Raw genomic sequence first — 23,521 nt, forward strand, 5'->3', positions numbered from 1 at the left:
AGGAACCAAGTGTTCCGGTTTCACCTCAAACACTTCCAAATCTCGAACCAACCATCCCCGCAAGTCATAAATCATTACAAGCACCTACGAGAAGTTTTATTTTAGGGAACGGGGTTCTAAAAGTTAAAATGACCGGTTGGATCATTACAATATATTTCGAGAGTCAAGGATCACAAAAGTTCCAAGGTAACAATATATTATGATCAATGCCAGTTTTTATTTTATGTTGACTTTTTTTCGAATATTCGATATACTGGATATTTTTGAAATGAAATTAAGTGAAGTATTGCTTTTAGTAAACTTGATTGGACGTATAGAGGATCTTTATCTTATTTTCTGATCACATACAGTTTCGTAAACATTATGCAGCATCAGTACAAGTCATTGTGACCTACGCTCATTTGAAAATTTTGCAATCTTGCAAATATTTTATGAAGTTAGATTAGGTAAAAGTAAAAGTTGAATACTATTTTATTTTGCTAAAAGTAAGAAACATATTTTAATGTATTAAAAGGAAAAAAAAGTGAGAAACTTGGGTTAGTTCTTAACGGTGGAGTTAGGAGAACTTTTACCATTTTAGTTCTCTTTTTGTTAGTATAAGAGTTAAATGGATCTCAGTAATTAATCATTTTATGATCCACATGGCATAAATTTATTTTTAATCACCTCATAACCCTTTTAAATTTATTTTTAATCCTTAAGTTTATAAAATTGTACTTTTGCCCTAATTTTAAATTATACCCTCCTTCTTATTTCTTTTTTAACACAAATCTTTCTATTATGTAATCTCTCTATTTCTCTCTCAAATTGCTATTGCTATTGAAAATTTTATTTAGTAATTGCTATTTATTATTTGAAAATTAGGAGTGAAGTTGGCAACTCTCTCATACACATCTTCACTTTCACATCTGATTTTTCCTCTCTATTTACATTTATTCCCTTTTTCTAATTTGACAACTCTTAGCTACATTTCTTTGTCACTTTTGATTGATCTGTAGATTAGAAAATAAGTCATTAAAATATATGAATTTTATTAAATATGTTTAAATTCTCTTATAGCGATTTAATTTTCTACCATCAAACTCATTAAGCCGACATGTCCAAAATGAGTCATAAACTAAAAATAAAGAATAGAAAACACTTAAAATACAAGTAGACCCCTCGAAATCAAATTTGGTTGGCTGAAGTCCCATTACTTATGAGTTATGACTCCATACTTTTCGACCAAATTTTCTGCCCTTCTCCCATCCTCATTTATTTACACATTTAAAATCTCCATTCCTCCAACTCCTTGCAAATTGAAAGCCCCTTTTGTCCTCCTCTTTTATCAATTATTTTTTTAAAAAGGAAAATAGTTAAATAATACAACTTTTCCCTCGTTCTCTTTCTTTTATAACGGTCACGTTCTTCCTGTCATCTTGGCTTATTACATATCTAAAGCTACGAAGAGTTTCTGAGGATTTTTGGTGGGGTTTTTTGTTGATTTCTCTTCAAAAGACCTCCATACAACAACAACAACAACATAAAAAAAACAAAAAAGAAAAAAGAAAAAAAAAGTGAAATATATGGCAGGAAAATGAGGTCTGTAGCGCTAATTTTTTTTAACATTTCACGCACTTCAATTGTTTGCTGATAAGAGGGTCTCAGATCCACTTTACATATAGGAGTGTTTCAAAAGTCACCATAAGCATTTTGTGTATATTGGGATATAGAAGTTACAGTGGCCATTGCGTTAGTTCTACTGGTGCAATTTTGTTTATTGGTGCTAATTAGAATATAATTGGTGTTCAATTAATTCAATTCGAAAAATTTATGTCGAATGATAAAGAACTAAAAATGTTAAATTATTCGTTTTCAACCAGTGTAAAACATTCAAATTTACTAAAGTTGCACATTTGGTAAACAACTAAAAGTGCATTAAATTTATAACAATAATAAACTTTCTTTCCGGGTTGGAGATTTTTGCCAAAGGCAACACATTACCTCTTTTATACATAATAAACGTTCTTTCCAGGAAATTGAAGCAAAATTTCAATCATATCGCTGAAAAAGAGACCCTAAAAGAAGATCAGTAAAGAAAGAGAACAACTTTATTTGGATGTTCTGAACTACATCTCTTCCACGTAGAAAGAGGTTGATTCCATCAATCAGAACATATTTTAATAACTATTTTCTACACAGTATTGTACGTAAGACATACGTACATACATGCACGTACTATACCCTTTTGACTACACGAACCTTCAGACCATGTTTCACTAGCATGATAATAGAAGTAGTGGGAGAAATATTTTGAGCTTCCACTAGTTGGATATGGTAATTGTGTATGATGGTGGCTGCCACTATTTTCAAATGAGTGAATGCCATATTCTTCCCTATACAAGTTCTTGGACCTGCATTAAACGCCGGAAATTTGAAAGATGGCTCATGTTTGATCCCTCCTCGTTCAGAAATCCATCTCTCTGGTTTGAATTCTAAGTAATCTTTTCCCCATATAGTCTCCATTCTCCCCGTTGAATAGAATGGTATAATCAATCTCGTTTTTGGCGTGACATGGTGACCGCTAGGAAGGATGTCATGTGCTAGTGGGACTTTGTGCTCCAAAGAAAGTGATGGAAAAAACCTAAGAGTTTCGCACAAAGCACCATGTAGATAGACCAATTTCAGCATTTCTTCGTTGTTGAAAAACTTGAGGTTTTCCTCTTTCTTAAGATGCAATTGTTGTTGAATTTCTTCTCTAATCTTTGTCTCAACTAAGGGATTTTTAGCCAAGAACCAAAAAAACCAAGTGATAGCTGAACTTGTACTATCTCTCCCAGCTAACATTAAATTCAAGAAAGTATCCCTGAGAAAATTTTGTAAAGTACCCAAATCTCCTTTGTTCCATGAATTATACATTTTAATATATGCAGCTAAAAATGTGAACTCTTCATCTTTGATGGTTTTCTTCATTAGCTCCTCTTGTTTCTGTGAAATGCAAGGATACAGGAACTCATCAAAAGCCTCCCATGCTTGGGTGAGTTTCTTTTCTTTACCAATTTGAAGCCATTTTTGCAACTTCCAGCAGCTTTCTGGTATTATGTGTCTGAATAGAAGCGCATCAATAGCGTCGGTGAACGCCTTTTCGCATGGCACATGAGGAAAGTCAATGGACAAGCTTCTTGGATCATGATCAAGTAACAACTTGGTAATAGAATCAAAACTTAATCTTTGCAAAATGTCTTGCAAATCTAATGAATTGCCTTGTTCGGCAAAAGCATCAAGAATTGGTCGAAATCGTTTTTCAATAATGTTCCACATGTTCCTCTCTAACAAAGTTTGGAACTTTGCATGACTCATTATGGACATGGTGGTCTTCCTGTGAAGCTCCCATAATTCCGAATCAACGTTAAAAATGCCATTTCCCAAGATATCAAATATTTTACGAAACTCAGGTCCCTTTGGATAGTTTGAGAAGTTTTTACTGAAGATATGATGGATATTTGCTGGATCACAAGTAATCAACATGTCCATATAAGCAAATATAGGACCTTTGAACTCAAATGTGCCCCCAGTTTCTATAAGAACCTTGGTTATATAATCATGGATACGATGAAAATTTAAAATTATTGCTGGCAACATTCCAACGAATGGCCAATATGTTGGAGCTGAAGTTTTTGTCCATCTATTTCGGAGGTAACATGTAATAAAATAAGTGAAACAAAGAATTATCAATATAAGAAGAGAATATTTAAGGAAATCCATTGAGAGTTGGAGGTTTTCTTTTCCAATCTAGCTTTGGGCTTAGTAAGTTTTGTTGTGTTAAGCAATTCATTCGGACCTTCTATGATGTTATATAAGAGCTGCAATATTCCGACATTAAAGTTTGAGAGGGTCCCAATATATTTAAATATTCTAATATATTAAGATAATTATTTGAGGACATAGACTGTACACTCTTGAAAAAGAATGGGCGATTTCTTTCAATTGTGCACGTTCTTGAAAAGCAAGTTGACTTCATGAGTTCATTCAATTTGCTTTCGTTACTCTTGAATTGCTCACACTAACTTTTCAAGATAAGCATCGAGCTTTTGGATTTCAAGATTTTTTTTAATGGAGAAAAGAATATTTATTTTGTTTTGCTTTTTACCCGATGTCTGATATTTGTTTTGTGGTCCGATCAAACTACATTTTATCCCTATAAATTTCATTTTTGGAGTAAAACACTCCGTGCTAAAGACAATTTCTTTCTCAGGGATTGAACTTAGGATATATAGATAAAGATGAAAGAATGCAAACTATTCCACCACAACCTAGTGGAGGAACGAATAAATATTTTCATCTTGATGGCTAAATATGAACAAAAAGACATGGAAAAAAGCATTTGAGTTTTTAAAAAATAGCCCAAAAAATGAAAAGAAATATAGTAGGGAATGATTCTCTCTTTAATGAACCATATGCGGCATGAATTTGGATTAATAGAGTTAGTAGATACGGAATATCAATTGATTATACCGAAAAGTAACAAAAGAAAGTTTTTCAAACAAAAGATATTGTTTGGGTCGTTAAGGACAATCTATCTATATCTATATTATATTAAAAGCACGAAAATCCTTAGCGAAATATCATTTATCTTTTTTACCCTATAAAAGAAGATTTCACACTAGATAAGATAATTATTTAATTATTTTACTAACATTTAGGAATAGCCATTTAATTTGTTTTTCTAATATTTAGGACTTCAAAATCAACTAAATTTTATATTAAATATTTTCTTATTTGAATTACACAACCAAATTTTTTTTTTTAAAGAAAACAAAAACATTTTTAACCGATTAATTCAAACTGATTTCTTTGAAAAAGAATTCGAGCACTATGACGATTTTCACCAGAGGACCTTTTGACTTAAGTTCTTAGGCTATTATAAGAATATAAAAATTTCAAGACTGTTTATTCCTTTTAGGTTTTAGGACTCGTTATAACTACACAAAAAGACTTTTGAAACTTGTGGTCTTAAAAGCTTGGGTAAAAGTTTTGGGGGGGCATGACATTTGTGTGGTAATAAAAGCTTTTGAAACTTGCGTGTCACGACCCAAAATCTCACATGTCGTGCATGCCTATCTCCATACTAGGCAAGTCAACAATCTCAATAAACCACCATATCGTTGAAGTTTAAAAACAAAATAACTAAATTCAGCGGAAGAAGCTCACAATTTCAAATATAACACTCCCAAAACTCAGTGTCACTGAGTACATGAGCATCTAATATGAATACAAAGTCTGACGGATAAAAAAAAATCAATGTCTGAAAATATAGAACAGTACAATAATTAAATAGGAAAGGAATTGAGTCTGCGGACGTCAAGCAGCTACCTTGATAGTTCCCAACAGAATTAACTTCGAAATCTAGTTGCCGTCGTATCCGGGAGCACCTGAATCTGCACACGAGGTGGAGAGTGTAGTATGAGTACAACTAACTCAATAAGTAACAAGACTAACCTCTGGGCTGAAAGTAGTGACGAGCTCCGCAGGTACAGTCCAGTATAAATAATGGTACAAAAATATAGTCATGCTTTCAAGTTTAACAGTTAAACTCAGTACAAGTGAAATAGATCAATACTGCATGATATAAGGAATATGACATCTCAGTAGAAAGACCTCAAGTAAATACTGGTCACCAATTATTCGGTCACTAGGTACTGTTTATGGCCAATCCAGCCCAAAGGTGTTCCAACCCGTATATAAATACACATCGACTGACAGTCAGTCACTCAGTACCGTATAAGGCCAATTCAGGCCTGGGATAATTTATCCCCAAATGTAAATGATACGGAAAAGATCCATGTCCATGTAAATTCATTACAATATAAATAAGTAAGGCAAGTCTATGCCTTTGGAAAATCCATCCCGAATATATATAATTATCTACGCTCACTGGTAGTGTGTACAAACTCCGGAGGGGCTCCTTCAGCCCAAACTTGATATAAAGCCTATATGGCTTATTGCAGGCGGGCAGTCCCGGTCCGTATTATAATAAAGCTTATAATGCCTGCTGCAGGCGGGCAGCCCCGATCCATAAAATAGTAAAGCCTATAAGGCCTATTGCAGGTGAGCATCCCCGATCCATAAAATAGTAAAGCCTATAAAGCCTGCTGTAGGCGGCATCCCTGATCCATATAATAATAATAATAATGTATAAAGCCAATATGGCCTGCTGCGGCACGCAGCTCGATCCCACAAATATCCTCACAATGGATGAATATGACTGAGTGTAAACTGTATATTTTTGAAATAATTAATTCAACAGCAACACGACCCCATGGGTCCCAAATATTGGCACGTAGCCTAAACATGATATTTACTAGGAGCCTCAACTCAATTTCTCCAACACGTGGAACATGTTCAGATAATAACATGATTCATTAATTTTACAACTGCACATGATTTATTCAAGACACAATTTCTATGGTGTACGTCCACATGTTCGTCACTTATCGTGTGTGCCACCTCCAAACAATTTATAGCATACCAATTTCGGGGATTCATACCCTCATAACCAAGTTTAGAAATGTTACTTACCTCAAACCGTCTAAATTTTTACTCTGCTAGGCCCTTGCCTCGTGAATTGGTTTCCAAACGCCTCGAATCTAGCCACAAATTACTCGATTCAATTAATAAAATTTATTGGAATTAATTCCATAAGAAAATACTAATTTTCCAACAAAATCCAAAATTTAGCTCAAAAATTGTCTGTGGGGCCCATGTCTCGGAACCTGAAAAAAGTTACAAAATTTGAAAGCTCATTCAATCACGAGTCTAACCATACTAATTTTACCAAAATCCGACCTCAACTCGACATCCAATTCATCAAATCTTATTTCCAAATCCCTAAGTTCAAATCCCCGATTTATACCTTAAAAACATGTAATCAAGTCGGATTATTCGATGATAATTTAATATTATGGAGTAGAAATAATCACAAGTTACTTACCTCAAGTTTTCCTTGAATTCTCTCTAAATCCAAAAACCATGCTTGAAGGTCCAAAAAATGGCAAAACTCGGAACGCCTTCTAAATGTATACTGTCCAGGGGTTCCGCACCTGCGACTCACTTAGCCGCTTTTGCGGTCTCGCAGGTGCGAGATTTCAATCGCTTCTGCGGTTTTGCCAAGCCTCCACTGGAGCCGCTTCCGTGGGCTCGCATTTGCGAGGCTCGCTCCGCTTCTGCGATGGCTGGTGCGCACATGCGGCTTTGCACCTGCGATCAAACCTCCACATGTGCGAAAATATCAGAAGCAAAAATTTCAGCAGTGGTTTTAAGTCTGAATTTGATCTGTTAACCATCCGAAACTCACCCGAGGCCCCCGGGACCTCAACCAAATATACCAACAAGTTCTAAAATATCATACAAACTTAGTCGAGCCTTCCAATCACATCAAACAACACTAAAAACACGAATCACACATATATTCAAGCCTAATGAACTTTGAAACTTCCAATTTCTACAAACAATCACGAAACCTATCAAATCACGTCCGATTGACCTGAAATTTTGCACACAAGTCATAAATGACATAACGGAGGTATTCAAATTTTCAGAATTGGATTCCGACCCCGATATCAAAAAGTCAATCCCCGGTCAAACTTCCCAAAAATTTGACTTTCGCAATTTCAAGCCTAATTCCACTATGGACCTCCAAATAATTTTTCGGATACGCTCCTAAGTCCAAAATCATCACACAGAGCTATTGGAATCATCAAAACTCTATTCCAGGGTCGTTTACATATAAGTCGTCATCCGATCACTATTTTAACTTAAGTTTTCAATTATGAGACTAAGTTTCTCATTTCACTCTGAAATCTTTCCGGACCTGAATCAACTAACCTGGTAAGTCATAAAACACCTGTAAGGCATAAATTGAGGAGTAAATGGGGAAAACGAGGTTATAATACTCAAAACGACCGGTTGGGTCGTTACATTCTCCCCTACTTAAACATACGTTCGTCCTCGAATGTGCCAAGAGCGGTTTTCAAGCCATTCTACCATGCACATACTCGGGGGTGATCCCAAGCCACCTTATTCTTTATAAATTGTATAGGCCTGATAACACAACATAATTAAAAATTATTACATCAACCTTAGCCCATAAACCTTGGAATTCAATTTCCAACATTTAGAATTTCTTTTCAAGAACTGAACCTCACATCAACACGTTTTATGAGTCTGAACAAGCTGTATTAAGCCATAACCAAAACCCCGGATATAATCAGTTAACATACTACTCAACTCGCAAGCTCATAGCACCATTTTCAATCACATTAACAACTCCAAAGTAATCGGTAATAGTATTAAACCCCATATCAAACAAAACCTCATTATAAAGCTTTCGCACTGCTGATAATGAAAGAAACACGCGAAATCTCATAACATATTATCATTTAGACAAGTCATGGAGTTCTCCCGCCCCAACTAGAACCAAAATCACTTTCTAAGCCGACTTTCAATATTATCCTCCCAATATACCGTAATCAAACCTGATAGTACCCACTCTAGGTCCAATGACCTTATAGTTTAAACACAACTATCACATTGACATGTCACACCAATACAACTCAATCCATAACTGCGCAACCTTGTAGCCAACAAATGGAAGATGTCTCAAAGTAGAGAACCGTATTGTAAGTTCAACAAGCACCACCACAACTGTAATGCTATAAGCTCATTATATATATATATATATATATATATAGTAGAACAAAGACACACAACTTTAATAACAGTAACCAACTCTTCAAGAGCTCACATTAACATCACTCGCACGGATAACTCACGTGCTATAGTATCAATATTTGGACCCACACGGACAACTCACGTGCCAATAATATAAATATCTAGAATCGCATGGACAACTCACATTCCAATAATATCATTATATGGATCTGCATGGATAACTCACGTGCCAATAACATAATCTGCATGCATGGTCACATGCCTTTAATTCAAGCATATTATACACGAGCAATCAAATAAGTACACATAAACCATCATAACTGATCACAACTCCAGCACTCGCATGGCTTTCACATCCTTTATGTACGATCATCCCACTAGGAATATTCCCATAAGTCCTTGTCACGACCCAATTTCCCTTTTATATGATGTCCTGACGGCACCTAGTCTCTACGACTAGGTAAGCCTAACATTTGTGGAATAATGAAATGAAAACATAAATTTAACAACTAACTGTAGCAGTAACAACATAACTAAAACAAGGTAGAATGAAATACCGCAGTAAAATAAAGAATGAAATTTAACAGGAATGAAATTATAGAAGACAACAGTTCAGTACACAGAGATAGCAACAGGGGATCTCCCGAGACACCGTCTCGTAGTCCCAAACGTAAATGTGTAGTACAAGAAGATCTCCCGGAATACCGTTCCGTAGTCCCAAAGTAAATATGCACTACAGGGAGATCTCCCGGAATACCGTTTTGTAGTCCCAAAGTAAATATGCAGTACAGAGGAATCTCCTGGAATATCGTTCCGTAGTCCCAAAGTAAATATGCAGTACAAGGGGATCTCCCGGAATACTGTTTCATAGTCCCAAAAGTAAATATGCAGCTCAAATAATAGAATTAACAGTTACAACACAAAATCCTACTATTTGGACAAAGTACAAGTCAAGGAAAACCAGGAATTTCACTAAACATGTTGCACGGAGTTCAGATAAGCAATTAAGGCTAGTAGACATGCTATTCTAAGCTAACAGGATACTACACATGCTGATGTAACTCAAATGAGAAGGAAACAGGTTATTACTTAGCAGAAATCAAGTTTTTACAACAATTAGCCCGTGTACTCACTCGTCACCTCACATACACGACACTCACATATCAAAGCCGTACCAAATCCTAACGGGATCTCCCCCACATAAGGTTAAGGAAGCCACTTACCTCGAACCAAGCTTAATCTATCGATCACAATGCCTTTCCCACGAATATCCGGCTCTGAATGGCCCAAATCTAGCCAAAAGCAATTACATATCATAAATACAACCATAATAGACTCATCTAATTAATGAAATCAATACTTTAACAAAAATTCCGAAATTCGCCCTAAAAGGTCGACTCGGGACCACGTCTCGGAATCAGGTAAAAGTCACAAAATACGAACACCCATTCACTCACGAGTTCACTCGTACCAATTTTATCCAAATCCGATGTCTAAATCCCAATCAAAACTCAGAAATTCAGTTAGGGAACTCTTCCCCCATTTTCCCAACTTTTCAATCCAAATCTGAAATTAAATGGAGGAAACAACTATAGATTAATGAAATACAATGAAAAACTAGTAATGAATCGTTACCCCAAAGCTCTCTCTGCAAATCCTTCAAAGAATCGCTAATTTCTGAGCTCCCAAGTCCAAAAATGAAGAAATGAATCAAACCCTCAAAATTCTTTCTTTTTTGCCCAGCGAACCCGCTCCTGCGACCTTATCATCGCACCTACGATGCCGCTTCTGCGGCTAGGACTCTGCACCTGCGAGGTTTCATTAAACTCCAGATTCCGCACCTGCGCGCCTAAGTCCACATCTGGGGATGCGCTTCTACGTCTACTCGTCCGCTTCTGCGGAACCTTGGGTCCTTCTCATCTCCGCATCTGAGACAGCCCTTTTGCAGATACGGCTCCGCTCCTGCGTCTCACTCGTCACATTTGCGATCACTTACTCCCAGGCCCAAAGGCGCACCTGCGATCCCAACCTCGCTTCGGCGAGGCCGCACCTGTGGACTCCCCACCGCAGGTGTGAAAACACCAGATACCAGTATGTCAGAAATACTTCTAAGTCCAAGCTTTCACCCGTTAAGCACCTGAAACTCACCCGCGGCCACCGGGACCTCGACCAAACATACCAACTAATCCTAAATACCATACGAACTTAGTCGAGCCCTCAAACCACATCAAACAATACTAAAATCATGAATCGCCCTCCAATTCAAACTTAAAGAACTTGAAACTTCAAATTTTCACAACCAATGTCGAAACCTATCAAACTACGTCCGATTGACCCCAAATTTTGCGCACAAGTCATTATCAACATTTCGGACCTACTTCAACTTCCAGAATCAGAATCCATCCCCGATATCAAAATTTCCACTACCGGTCCAAATCTCCAAAAAACAATCGACTTTTTCCATTTCAAGCCTAAATAAACTACGTACCTCCAAAACACAATCCAGACACACCCCTAAGCCCAAAATCACCTAACGGAGCTAACAGAACTGACGAAACTCTATTCCGGAGTCGTATTCACACAGTTCTGACTAAGGTCCAAATCCTATGGCTTAAACCTCCATTTAGGGACTAAGTGTCCCAAAACACTCCAAAACCCAAAACGAAACCTCCCGGCAAGTCACACAAGCAGAAAAAGGTATAGGAAAAATAGTAAATAGGGGATCGGGGCTATAACTCTCAAAATGACCGGCCGGGTCACTACATTCCTCCGTGCCACATATCAATAAATCATACATCAGTAGTCTATTAGCTAGGTGAGTATCACAATACCGATGGCATCCGAAAGTCAGAACACAATGCGCCTTTTGAAGTACATACCCTTCTCAAGAATTACCGAGCAGTTATAACATTCATTTAAATATCTGAAACTGACCATGTTGTCTATAATTCATGACCTTCCCTTTAAGAATGAACTGCCACCTTGTACATGTAAATCTTAATCCCGCACAACACACCGCATCCATCATGCCATCATGTGACAAACACAAGGATCTCATTATAAACTTTGAGTCACCAGCAAATTACATACCCGATTATCCTATTTTCTCCGATTCTTCTTATGAATTACCCTTCAGTTGTCACTTTCCCTTGTCAGAACACTACGATCCTTGCCCTAAACTCACTACAAGACATCCTAACATAAAATCGCATCGCCCTAATGCCCATAAGGTACTGTATTCTTCTTAATCACTACAAAAGTACCACAACCGAGATCCCCACACTGAAAAGACCTTATGTGGACTTAAAATTGTTCATTTTTACCTTTCTTGCACTGAAATGTAGAATCCATAGTCATACAGAATTATCGCAAGTCCCGATACCATCCAGTGTAAATAACTGATTCTGGCGATATACAAATTCAGAAAATTTTTGAATCGACACATATTCATTTTGAATTCATTAGAACCCTTTCGAAAGTCACATACTATGCTCAAATCTAAATTGTACCGTCCAAACGGGCCGAAAGTGTAATGACCCGACCGGTCGTTTTGAGCATTTACGCTCCTTTCAACTATTTGAAGTCTTGAATAACTTCCTACGAGGTATTATGACTTGTATGAATTATCGGTTTTGGTTTTAAGGTATTTCGGAGTTAGCTTGGAAGAATAAATTTCATATTGGAAGCTTAAGTTAAAATAGTTGACCAGATATTGACTTATGTGTAAATGACTTCGAATTTGTATACTGATAATTCCAATAGCTCTGTATGGTGATTTTGGACTTTGGAGCGTGTCCGGAAAAGTATTTGGAGGTTCGTAGTAGAATTAAGCTTGAAATGGCGAAAGTCAAACTTTTTGGGAAGTTTGACTAGGGATTGACTTTTTGATTTTGGGCTTGGAATCTAGTTTTGAAATGTTTTATAGCTCCGTTATGTTATTTATGACTTGTGTGTAAAATTTGAGGTCAATCGGAATTGATTTGATAGGTTTCGGCATCAAATGTAGAAGTTGGAAATTCTTAAGTTCCTTAAGCTTGAATTGGGGTATGATTCATGGTTTTAGCATTGTTTGATATGATTTGAGGTTTTGACTAAGTCCGTATAATATTATAGGACTTGTTGGTATGATTTGACAGGTCCCGAGGGGCTTGGGTGTATTTCTTTTTGGATCATTGATTGAGAGATTAGTAAGGTTAAAAAATTTGAGAGTTTGATCGTGGTCAATATCGGGTCAAGACGATCTCTTTTCAGTGTTTTGAGTACGTGATCAGGTCCGTAGCGTATTTTATGATTGAAATTCATATATGGTTTGTATCTGGTAGATTTCGGATGGTTAACAGATCAAAATTTAGACTTAAATAGCTGCTGGAAATTTCTGCTGCTGGAAAAATCGAGGCCATGAAAAACCGAGGTCATGAAAAAGACCGAGGTCATGAAATAAATCGAGGTCATAAAAACCGATGACTGAAGGCCGAGGATCGAAGGCCGAGGACCGAAGGTCGAGGGCCTGGACAGAACTGTAAGTTATAAAGCATGGGATTTCGTCCCATTTTCCATTATTGTCAAATTGGAGCTTGGGGAGGGGTATTTTTGGGAGGTTTTAAGAGAAAATATCGGGGTAAGTGTTCTTAACTCAATTATGATTAGATTACCCGAATCCATCATTTGTTTTCACTATTTAATTAGTGTTTTGAGATTGAAATTTGGGAAAATTTTAGAAATCTCATAGAAACGAATTTTTGAGATTTCAGTGTCGATTCGGAGTCGGATTTGAGTGAAACTGGTATGGTTGGACTCATAATTGAATGGGTTATCGGATTTTATGAGTTTCGTCGGATTCCGAGATTTGGCCCCAATATGCGATTTTTGAGCTAAAATTCAAATTTTTATAGAAAATTAGCATTTTCTTATGGACTTAATTCCAAAAAAATTTATTGACTGAATCGAATTATTTATGACTAGATTCGAGGCGTTTGGAGGCCAATTATGAGGAAAAGGCATACCAGAGTAAAGAATTACACGGTTTGAGGTAAGTAACACTTCTAAACTTGGTTCTCAGGGTATGAATCCTCGAATTTGGTGTGATATAAATTGTTTGGAGGTAACACTCACGATAGGTAACGAACATGTGGACATGCACCATATAACTTGTGTCTTGAATAAATCCTGTGCAGTTGTAAGATTAATGAATCATATTATTACCTGAATATTCTCTACGTGTTAGAGAAATTGAGCTGAGGCTCCTATTAAAGATCATGTTTAGGATACGTGCCAATATTTTGGGACCCATGGGGTCGTGTTGCTGTTGAATTAATTGTTCAAAAATATACATTTCATACTCAGAAATAATTATCCATTGTGAGGATATTTATGGGATGGAGCAACGCAGCAGGCCATAATGGCTTTATACATCATTATTATATGGATCAGGGCTGCCCGCCTGTAGCAGGCCTTATAGGCTTTACTATTTTATGGATCGGGGTTGCCTGCCTGCTGCAGGACTTATAGGCTTTGTTATTACACGGATGGGTATTGCCCGCCTGCAATAGGCCATATTAGCTTTGTATTATGCTTGGGCTGAAGGAGCCCCTCCGGAGTCTGTACACACCCCTAGTGAGGATAGATGATTATGTATATTCGGGATGTATTTCCCAGGGCATGGACTTGCCTTAATTATTTGTATTATAATGAATTTACCTGGACATGGATCTTGTCCGTATCATTTATATTTGGGGATAAACTACCCCAGGGCTGGATTGGCCTTATACGGTACTGAGTGACTGATTGTCAGTCGATGTGTATTTATATACGGGTTGGAACACCCCTGAGCTAGATCAGCCATAAACAATACCGAGTGACCGAATAATTGGTGACCAGTATTTACTTTAGGTCTTTCTACTGAGATGTCATATTCCTCATATCATGCAGTATTGATCTATTTCACTTGTACTGAGTTTAACTGTTAAACTTGAAATCATGCCTATATTTTTATACCATTATTTATACTGGACTTTACCTGCAGAGCTCGTCACTACTTTCAGCCTAGAGGTTAGTCTTGTTACTTATTGAGTTAGTTGTACTCATACTGCACTCTGCACCTCGTGTGCAGATCCAGGTGCTCCCGGATACGACGGTTGTTAGAATTCGGAGTTCTTTCCATTGGAGACTATCAAGGTAGCTGATTGAAGACCGCATACTTGATTCCCTTCCTATTTAGTTATTGTACTGTTCTATATTTCAGACAGTGATTTTTTTCAGTCAGACTTTGTATTCATTTAGATGCCTATGTACTCGGTGACACCGGGTTTTGGGAGTGTCATATTTGTATTTATGAGATTTCTTCCGTTGAATTTAATTATTTGGTTTAAAAACCTAATAGATATGGTGGTTTATTGATATCGTCGGCTTGCCAAGTATTGAGATAGGCGCCATCACGACAGGTGAGATTTTGGGTCATGACAGAAAGACACAAGCCCCATTAGCATAACAGCCCCCAAAGAAGTAACCCTACCTTAACACCACCAATCAAATTCATACTCCGTGCGTACTACATCTTTCAAAATCACAATTTAATCATCTCATTATTTTTCATAAAGTGTAATATAACCCGCAATCAAAAAATTTGCTTACTCAAGTCATCCCCGATCTCAACCTGTGCAAGTCATAACTAATTCACAAGTGTACCTCGAAACGAAACCAATACCTCACACAATCGCGCAATCAAATCGTAGATAGCAGACTCCCCCACTTGGCCCAAAGTCATATAACAAAACATCTAATATCTCACCATACCTAGATAATATCTAAATTGACCATACTAAGAAATAAAAAATCAACTCTGGTCTTGTCCCCCAATAATTTCCACATACGACTGATACACCCGGTATACAATTATAGTATCGTCCACCGGCATAGATACATGAACAGATGAAACTAAAGACTTACGAGGCATATCCAGAAAATGAATAAAATATGATGAAGCATACGAATATGTGGAACCAGGGTCAAATAATATAGATGCCTCCCTGTGGCACACTGAGACAATACCTGTGATCACTGCATCTGAAGCAACAACATATGGTCTGGCAGGAGAAGCATAGAATCGGCCCTGACTGCCACCTGATCGGCCTCCCCCTCTTGGGCGGCCCCTAGCTGACTGAGCCCCACCCCGAGATGGTTGGGCGGGTGGTGGAGCAACAGGTGCAGAAGTATTAGCCTGACTCTTCTGCTGAACTGGACCTCGCGTATGGCGGGGACAATATTTCCTCACATGACCCAGCTCTTCACACTAATAGCACTCCATCTCGAAGAATGGTGGCGAGTTCTGAGGCGGACCTCAAGAACCAGAATAACTACCAGAAGAACCTGGTACAGATGATCCCTGAACTGATGGTGCACAGGGCGTACTCGGGGCTGGAAGTGCACTGAGAGATAACTGCCCCTAATGAGATTTGTATGAACCATGGCTGGATGATATACCACGGTGAACTGGACGACCCGTCTGAGCGTGTCTGTAAGGACGACCCCTGTTGTGGTAGGACTCCCCTCCCAAAGGTACCCTACCAGAACCACCCGAACCTTGAGGCCTCTTAGCCTCCCTCTCACCACGCTCCTGACTACGGACCACCTCTATCTGCCGAGAAATGTCAACCACCTCGTCAAAAGTGGCACCAGATACCCTCTCCCTAGTCATAAGCAATCGTAGCTGATATGTGAGGCCATCAATGAACCTCCTAATCCCCTCTCTATCAGTGGGAACCAACCAAACTATGTGACGAGCCAACTCAGAAAATCTTATCTCATATTGCGTCACAGACATGCCATCATGACGTAACTGTTCAAACTGTCTAAGCAGCTCCTCTCTGTGCGACTGCGGCACAAACTTCTCCAAAAAGAGAACAGAAAACTCCTGCCATGTAAGTGGTATCTGAAGTCCCTGCACTACCTGATCTAGAGTAAGGGCAACAGGGGTATGAGTACCTCCCTTGGCCTGAGAAGTGGCAGGTGCGGCTTGAGCCGAAACCACCTATGCAAGGCCAGTGCAAACTGTCAATATCTGGGCCAAAGTCTCCTAAAGGCCTCGAATATCAATGGGCACAGCTAGTGCCTGAGCTGGTGCAACTGGTGGTACTACAGGTGCTGGTCCCACTATGGTATGAGCTACACCTCGACCTCTACCTCGGCCCCGGCCTCTACCACTGCCCCGACCTCTCACGGCCCTAACTGGTGGAACTGGTGGTTGACCGTCCGATCCGGTAGTACGTGTCCTCACAATTTCAAATATAATACTCCCAAAACCCGGTGTCACTGAGTACATGAGCATCTAATATGAATACAAGTCTGACGAATAAAAAAAATTACTATCTGAAAATATAGAACAATGCAATAATTAAATAGGAAAGGAATCGAGTCTGCGGACGTCAAGCAGCTACCTTGATAGTTCCTAACAGAATTAACTTCAAAATCTAGCAGCCGCCGTATCCGGGAGCACCTGGATCACACACGAGGTGCAGAGTATAGTATGAGTACAACTAACTCAATAAGTGACAAGACTAACCTCTGGGTTGAAAGTAGTGACGAGCTCCGCAGGTAAAGTCCAGTATAAATAATGGTACAAAAATATAGGCATGCTTTCAAATTTAACAATTAAACTTAGTACAAGTGAAATAGATCAATACTGCATGATATGAGGAATATGACATCTCAGTAGAAAGACCTCAAGTAAATACTGGTCACCAATTATTCGGTCACTCGGTATTGTTTATGGCCAATCCAACCCAGGGGTGTTCCAATCCATATATAAATATACATTAACTGACAGTCAGTCACTCAGTACTGTATAAGGCCAATCCAGCCCTGAGTTAATTTATCCCCAAATGTAAATGATACGAACAAGATCCATATTCAGGTAAATTTATTACAATATAAATAAGTAAGGCAAGTCCATGCCCTAGAAAAATTCATCCCGAATATATATAATTATCTACGCTCACTAAGGGTGTGTACAGACTCCGGAGGGGCTCCTTCAGTCCAAGTGTGATATAAAGCCTATATGGCCTACTACAGGCGGGCAATCCCGATCCGTATAATAATAAAGCCTATATGGCCTGCTGCAGGCGGGCAACCCCGATCCATAAAATAGTAAAGCCTATAAGACTTGCTACAGGCGGGCAGCCCCGATCCATAAAATAGTAAAGCCTATAAGGTCTGCTGCAGGCGGCAACCCCGATCCATATAATAATAATGTATAAAGCCAATATGGCCTGCTGCGGCACGCAACTCGATCCCATAAATATCCTCACAATGAATGAATATCCTCACTTACCTCAAGTTTTCCTTGAATTCTCTCTGAAAATCACCCCAAAAACCGTGCTTGAAGGTCCAAAAAATGGCAAAACTCGGAACCCCTTCGAAATGTATATTGTCCAGGGGTTCCACACCTGTGACTCACTTAGCCGTTTCTGCGATCTCGTAGGTGCGAGATTTCAACCGCTTCTGCGGTTTGACCAAGCCTCCACTGGAGCCGCTTCTACGGGCTCGCATTTGCGAGGCTCGCTCCACTTATGCGATGGCTGGTGCGCACATGCGGCTTTGCACCTGCGATCAAACCTCCGCAGGTGCGAAAATACCAGATGCAAAAATTTCGGCAGTGGTTTTAAGTCCGAATTTGATGAGTTAACCATCCGAAATTCACCCGAGGCCCCCTGTACCTCAACCAAATATACCAACAAGTCCTAAAACATCGTACGAACTTAGTCGAGCCTTCCAATCATATCAAACAACACTAAAAACATGAATCACACATAGATTCAAGCCTAATAAACTTTGAAACTTCTAATTTCTACAAACAACACCGGAACCTATCAAAGCAAGTCCGATTGACCTCAAAATTTGCACACAAGTCATAAATGACATTACAGAGGTACTCAAATTTTTATAATCGGATTCCGACCCCGATATCAAAAAGTTAACCCCCCGGTCAAACTTTTCAAAAATTCGACCTTCACCATTTCAAGCCTAATTCCACTACGGACCTCCAAATAGTTTTTCGGACACGCTTCTAAGTCCAAAATTACCATACGGAGCTATTGAAATTATCAAAACTCCATTCTAGGGTAGTTTATATATAAGTCGACATCCGATCACTATTTTAACTTAAGTTTTTAATTATGAGACTAAGTATCTTATTTCACTCCGAAATCTTTTCGGACCCGAATCAACTAACCCGATAAGTCATAAAACAACTGTAAGGCATAAATTGAGCAATAAATGAAAAAAACGAGATTGTAATACTCAAAACGACCGATCGGATCGTTACATTGCGATATGGATTCGAGCACTGTGGATTCGAGCACTATGGATTCTATTCCAGCACTATGACAAGGAAGAGTAGATTAATGGATTTTATTTTGCGATATTAGTTTTTTTTTCTAATCTGTTTCAAGCAATTCGTATACTATTTTTTATTGATTAAAGAAATAGACTTTGAATTTTGCTTGCAAAAAATTAGACCATATTTGTATCTTATAGAATTAACTTAATAACATATAGCTATCTAATTTTTTAAAGATAAACTATTAAATCTTCAAGGATTAAATGTTCTTGTTGAAACTTAAAGGAAGAATGAAAATTTGTGAAAATTGGAGTTATAAAATTATAAAACTGAAAAAGATATTAAGTCAAATATATTTATTTGGATAATTGAGAATTTCTATTGGACAAAATTTCTTTTTTTATTGGTTAATTAGCTAAATAGGATAAAAATAATCATTTTCAAAAATTTATACTTTTATATAACTTTTATTATATAACTCAAATATAATTTTAAAAATAATATGTATTTGATTCTCTTAGGATTTTTTATTCATTAAGATAGATTACAAGGGTGCGTATCCTAAAACTATTAATATACAAAAGAAGTTAAGTATGGCTTAGAATTGGCATTTTCCAGCACCTACGAAACCCTACATGAGTATCGTACTGTCTCTTGTTACAATTAGTAGTACGGACGCGAAGGTCATTATTTTCCTTTTCCCGTTTAATTCTAAGCTAACCTTTGGTCATAAATTTCCAAATTTATTCTGAAAAATCTGATTTGGGTTAAATTTAGTTTGAAGATGAAAATGCGTTTGGACATCTGTTTTGGATGAAGTTTGGTTTGGAAAAACATGAATCATGACTTATACCCACAAGTTCTAAAAACTATCACAAATACCCAATAGTACCATTATCAATAACATTCATTATATTATCACAAACCATAGTCCTGAACATAAATAAATTTGATACAAAATTATCGTTTTTATTATGAACTACATGATATACTATCAGATGACCGAGAAGATGAAGCAACATCATTACAAAATAATAAATGGTGGGCTCTTTTATAAAATACAAAAGTTTGGGATAATTTTTAAAAAATATAATAGTGATATTTTGGCACAAAACCAGCTATTGAGCTGGTTTTGAAATTTGGGATTTGGGACTTGGAATTTAGCCAAAATCTATGGCATTTTCCAACACTACCACACATTTTTTATTAGTCCATTTTAAAAAAAATAATATATTTTTATATTTAGAAATAATTCAACTTTAAATTTTTTATTTTACCCACTTTATCATGGACCCATTAAGCTTTTGCCCTTAAACTTTTTAGCACCATATGTTTTAAATTTTTTTTTCCTTAAATTTCATATCAAGTCAAACTGCATCATTTAAATTAAAATGGAGGGAGTACCATATTTTTTTAAATGAAATTACTAAAAAGCCTTTCGACACATAAGTTAAAATATGCAAATTATTTCACTTTATATAAGCTCCATTATTGATAACTCCATACTTTTCTACCAAACCTTCTGTCCTTTTCCCATCTTCATTTATTTACACCTTTGAAATCTCCTTTCCTCCATCTCTGATTCTCCTTGCAAACCCCTTTCGTCTTCCTCTTTCATCCATTATTTACACACAAAAAGAAATAAGGAAAATAGTTTAACAACACAATTTCACCCTCGTCCCCTCTTTTATACGCTCATATTCTTTCTATCTTCATGGTTTATTACAGATCTACAACTGTGAAGAATTTGATGAAAAAAATAGTTGAAAATATGGCAAGCTATGAAGTTTTTAGCCAACTTTTTTTTTTATCATTTCACCAGGGGCGGACTTAACTTAGGCTATCGCGTTCATATGAACCCTGTACTTTTGACGTGAAAAATAAATTTATATGTAAAAGTTTATTAAAATTATAATAAATAGTAGATATCAATTCAAATCTTTAAAAATATAATAGAACAAATATTAAGAATCTTAAATATTAAACTCATATATTTTAAATTATGAATCTGCTTATGTGCTTTAATTTTTTGCGCAAGACGTATAGTAGTTTATAAAAGAGGCATCAACAATAATTATGGTGTACTACACATTATACCAAGAATATAGAAATAACATTTAACATACTCAAATAAAATATATCGTGATTCGATAGTAATTATAGTATGCTGTATAGTAAACTCCAAATTGTTAAAAAGTAAACTAAAATAATAAATTATGAGAAATGTGAACCATGAATATCTCACCTCTTCCCTAACCATTTGTTTCGATCTTATAGAAAAGAGCAAGGATTAATCCCTAATCAAGTATTAATCCCTTTATAAAAAATTAGCCAGAATAAATAAAAGAATAAAACAAGGAGTACCAAGAGTGAATAGTGGAAACTATTTCAATAATTTGAAGCTGATATGCAAAACAAGTCCAAAAGCATTCATCACAGTTATCATTTATCAAGAACCCAAACCACGAAGTAAACGGAGCTTCGAAAAGGTTAATCATTTATAAAATGGTTCTTTTGCCAGCATTATCAAATTCCAAAACTAGAATTAAGGAAATCTAAGCAAAAGGCAACGAAACAACAACGTGGATTATTACAGTCCACTCTCGTTAAATTGTTCAAAAAATTAAAATACTGCTCCACACGTTCTTGTATACGTGAATCTTTTCGCTTTTTGACATTTAATTTATATAAATTTAATCAATATTTTGAAATACACTTTTCATTATATTAACATAAGAAGAATTGTAACTTATAGTATTCTTCGTATAAATTTTGAATATCTAAATTTTTAACTTTTAAAATATTGAGATAATCTAAGATATTGACTCTCGAAAAACAAAAAAGTTATCGATTATTAATTTAGAACACAATAACATAACTATAATCATAAACTCATAAGCTTCAAATCATGGTCCAGTCTCTAAATTATTTCAATTTCTTTCGAGAGAAAAATACAACAAATACAAGTTATATTCCATTTGATGAGAAAAAAACTTGAAGAAAGAAAAGGAAAATAAAAAGAGCAAAAAGTTGTTGTTGACAAGATTAAGGGCAAAAATATTACTACATTTATTTTTCTCACAAGGAAAGAAGAGAAGAACGACTGAATTGTTATAGAAACTGCGAACGCATACCACAAGCAATGGAAGTAGATAGAAATGTGGATTCGCTTTACATAAAATATAGTTTATCCAACTAATTTAATTCCCACCAACCGGGAAAAATCTCAACTATCTTATATTTAGAAGTTATAATAATTAACAATATCTTTGGTAGCAATGGATGTAAGGCATTAATTAACCATAGAACTGGATATTAATGACTAGTGCTAAATTCAGCCATACAGATAAGAGATAAACGTCGATATCAATAGTAATATGTCATTTTCATGAAACATATTGGTCAACAAGGCAACTAATATACCATTAATTATAGCTAGTCAGGAAATCCTTGTGAGATATTGTAACGAACCCATGTATCGTTTTGAGTATTTGCACTTCGCTCAATAGTTTGAGGGTATGAGTAGCTCTGTATGATGTGTATACAGTCGAAATAGGTTTCGGCCTTAGCACGTCCGATCGAGTTCAAACGATGATTTATCAAAGTGAGATCCCGAAGGTGGAGCAAACTATCTTCGAACCTGGGGAGGCCGATCCGTGTCAAGTTCGATATCATTATCAAGCTCGAATCAAAATCTACCATGCTGGCAATCCAGAGACAAACCGACATTGACCTCGAATAAATTCGAGGGCTCGAGCCGGGATCGGGCTCGAACCAAGATCATGAGTTCGAGCCGAAATCAAGCTCGAACCAAAATCGAGGGTTCTAAGCAAGATCGAGCTCGCAGACAAAGGCCGTTGCAATCCCACTAGAGAGAATCTTGGCAGAAATTATGGAAAAGCTAACTTATCATGGGTCTCCCAATGAATATTTATTTTATTATGCTTAGAGCCAAATCCCTCCACTATAAAAGGGCTTGGTTACTATTTCTGTAATACAAGTTTTTTGAAGGCTTACACTGTAATAAAAGAGCTATATTCTTCTACAAAAATAACCGTTCTTTCAGATTTCTTAGATTGATTCTATTTATTGAATCCTGAGATTCATTGTTCCTGATAACCTTATCTGTTTTAGCATTCTCCCCAGTCTATATTTACACTTTTTATTTATCCTTGCATTTTGTGTTAAGTTACCCCACATATCCTCGGAACTACGTATAAATTCAACTCTATCCATTTTTCGGGTAAACAGTTTGGCGTCCACCATGGGGCCGAGGATAACAGTGGTCATTTGATACAAATCTGAAAAAATACGCCATTGTGCTTTGCACTTATTTCCGAAAACATCTTGAATTTCAGATCAGCTACGAATAACCACCAATCAAATGGCTTCACCGATAGATTACGAAGCTGGCCTTCAAGATGAAACCAACAACTTGGCACCCGGGGCCGGAAGGCCAATTAACGATAGCTTGGCACC

General features: G+C 36.9%; 1 protein-coding gene across 1 annotated transcript in view; it reads right to left on the reverse strand.

Moving 5' to 3' along the window:
• Positions 1-2,217: 2,217 nt before the first annotated feature.
• The window catches only part of LOC104086512 (alkane hydroxylase MAH1-like), a 28,718-nt gene continuing 7,414 nt past the window's right edge, over positions 2,218-23,521 (reverse strand). The window contains exon 2 of the mRNA XM_070192824.1: positions 2,218-3,664. Within this exon, the coding sequence (XP_070048925.1) occupies positions 2,218-3,664 (1,447 nt within the window). The remainder of the gene's footprint in view (positions 3,665-23,521) is intronic.

The sequence above is a fragment of the Nicotiana tomentosiformis genome, chromosome 2 (assembly GCF_000390325.3).
Source record: "Nicotiana tomentosiformis chromosome 2, ASM39032v3, whole genome shotgun sequence".
Taxonomy (NCBI): Eukaryota; Viridiplantae; Streptophyta; class Magnoliopsida; order Solanales; family Solanaceae; genus Nicotiana; species Nicotiana tomentosiformis.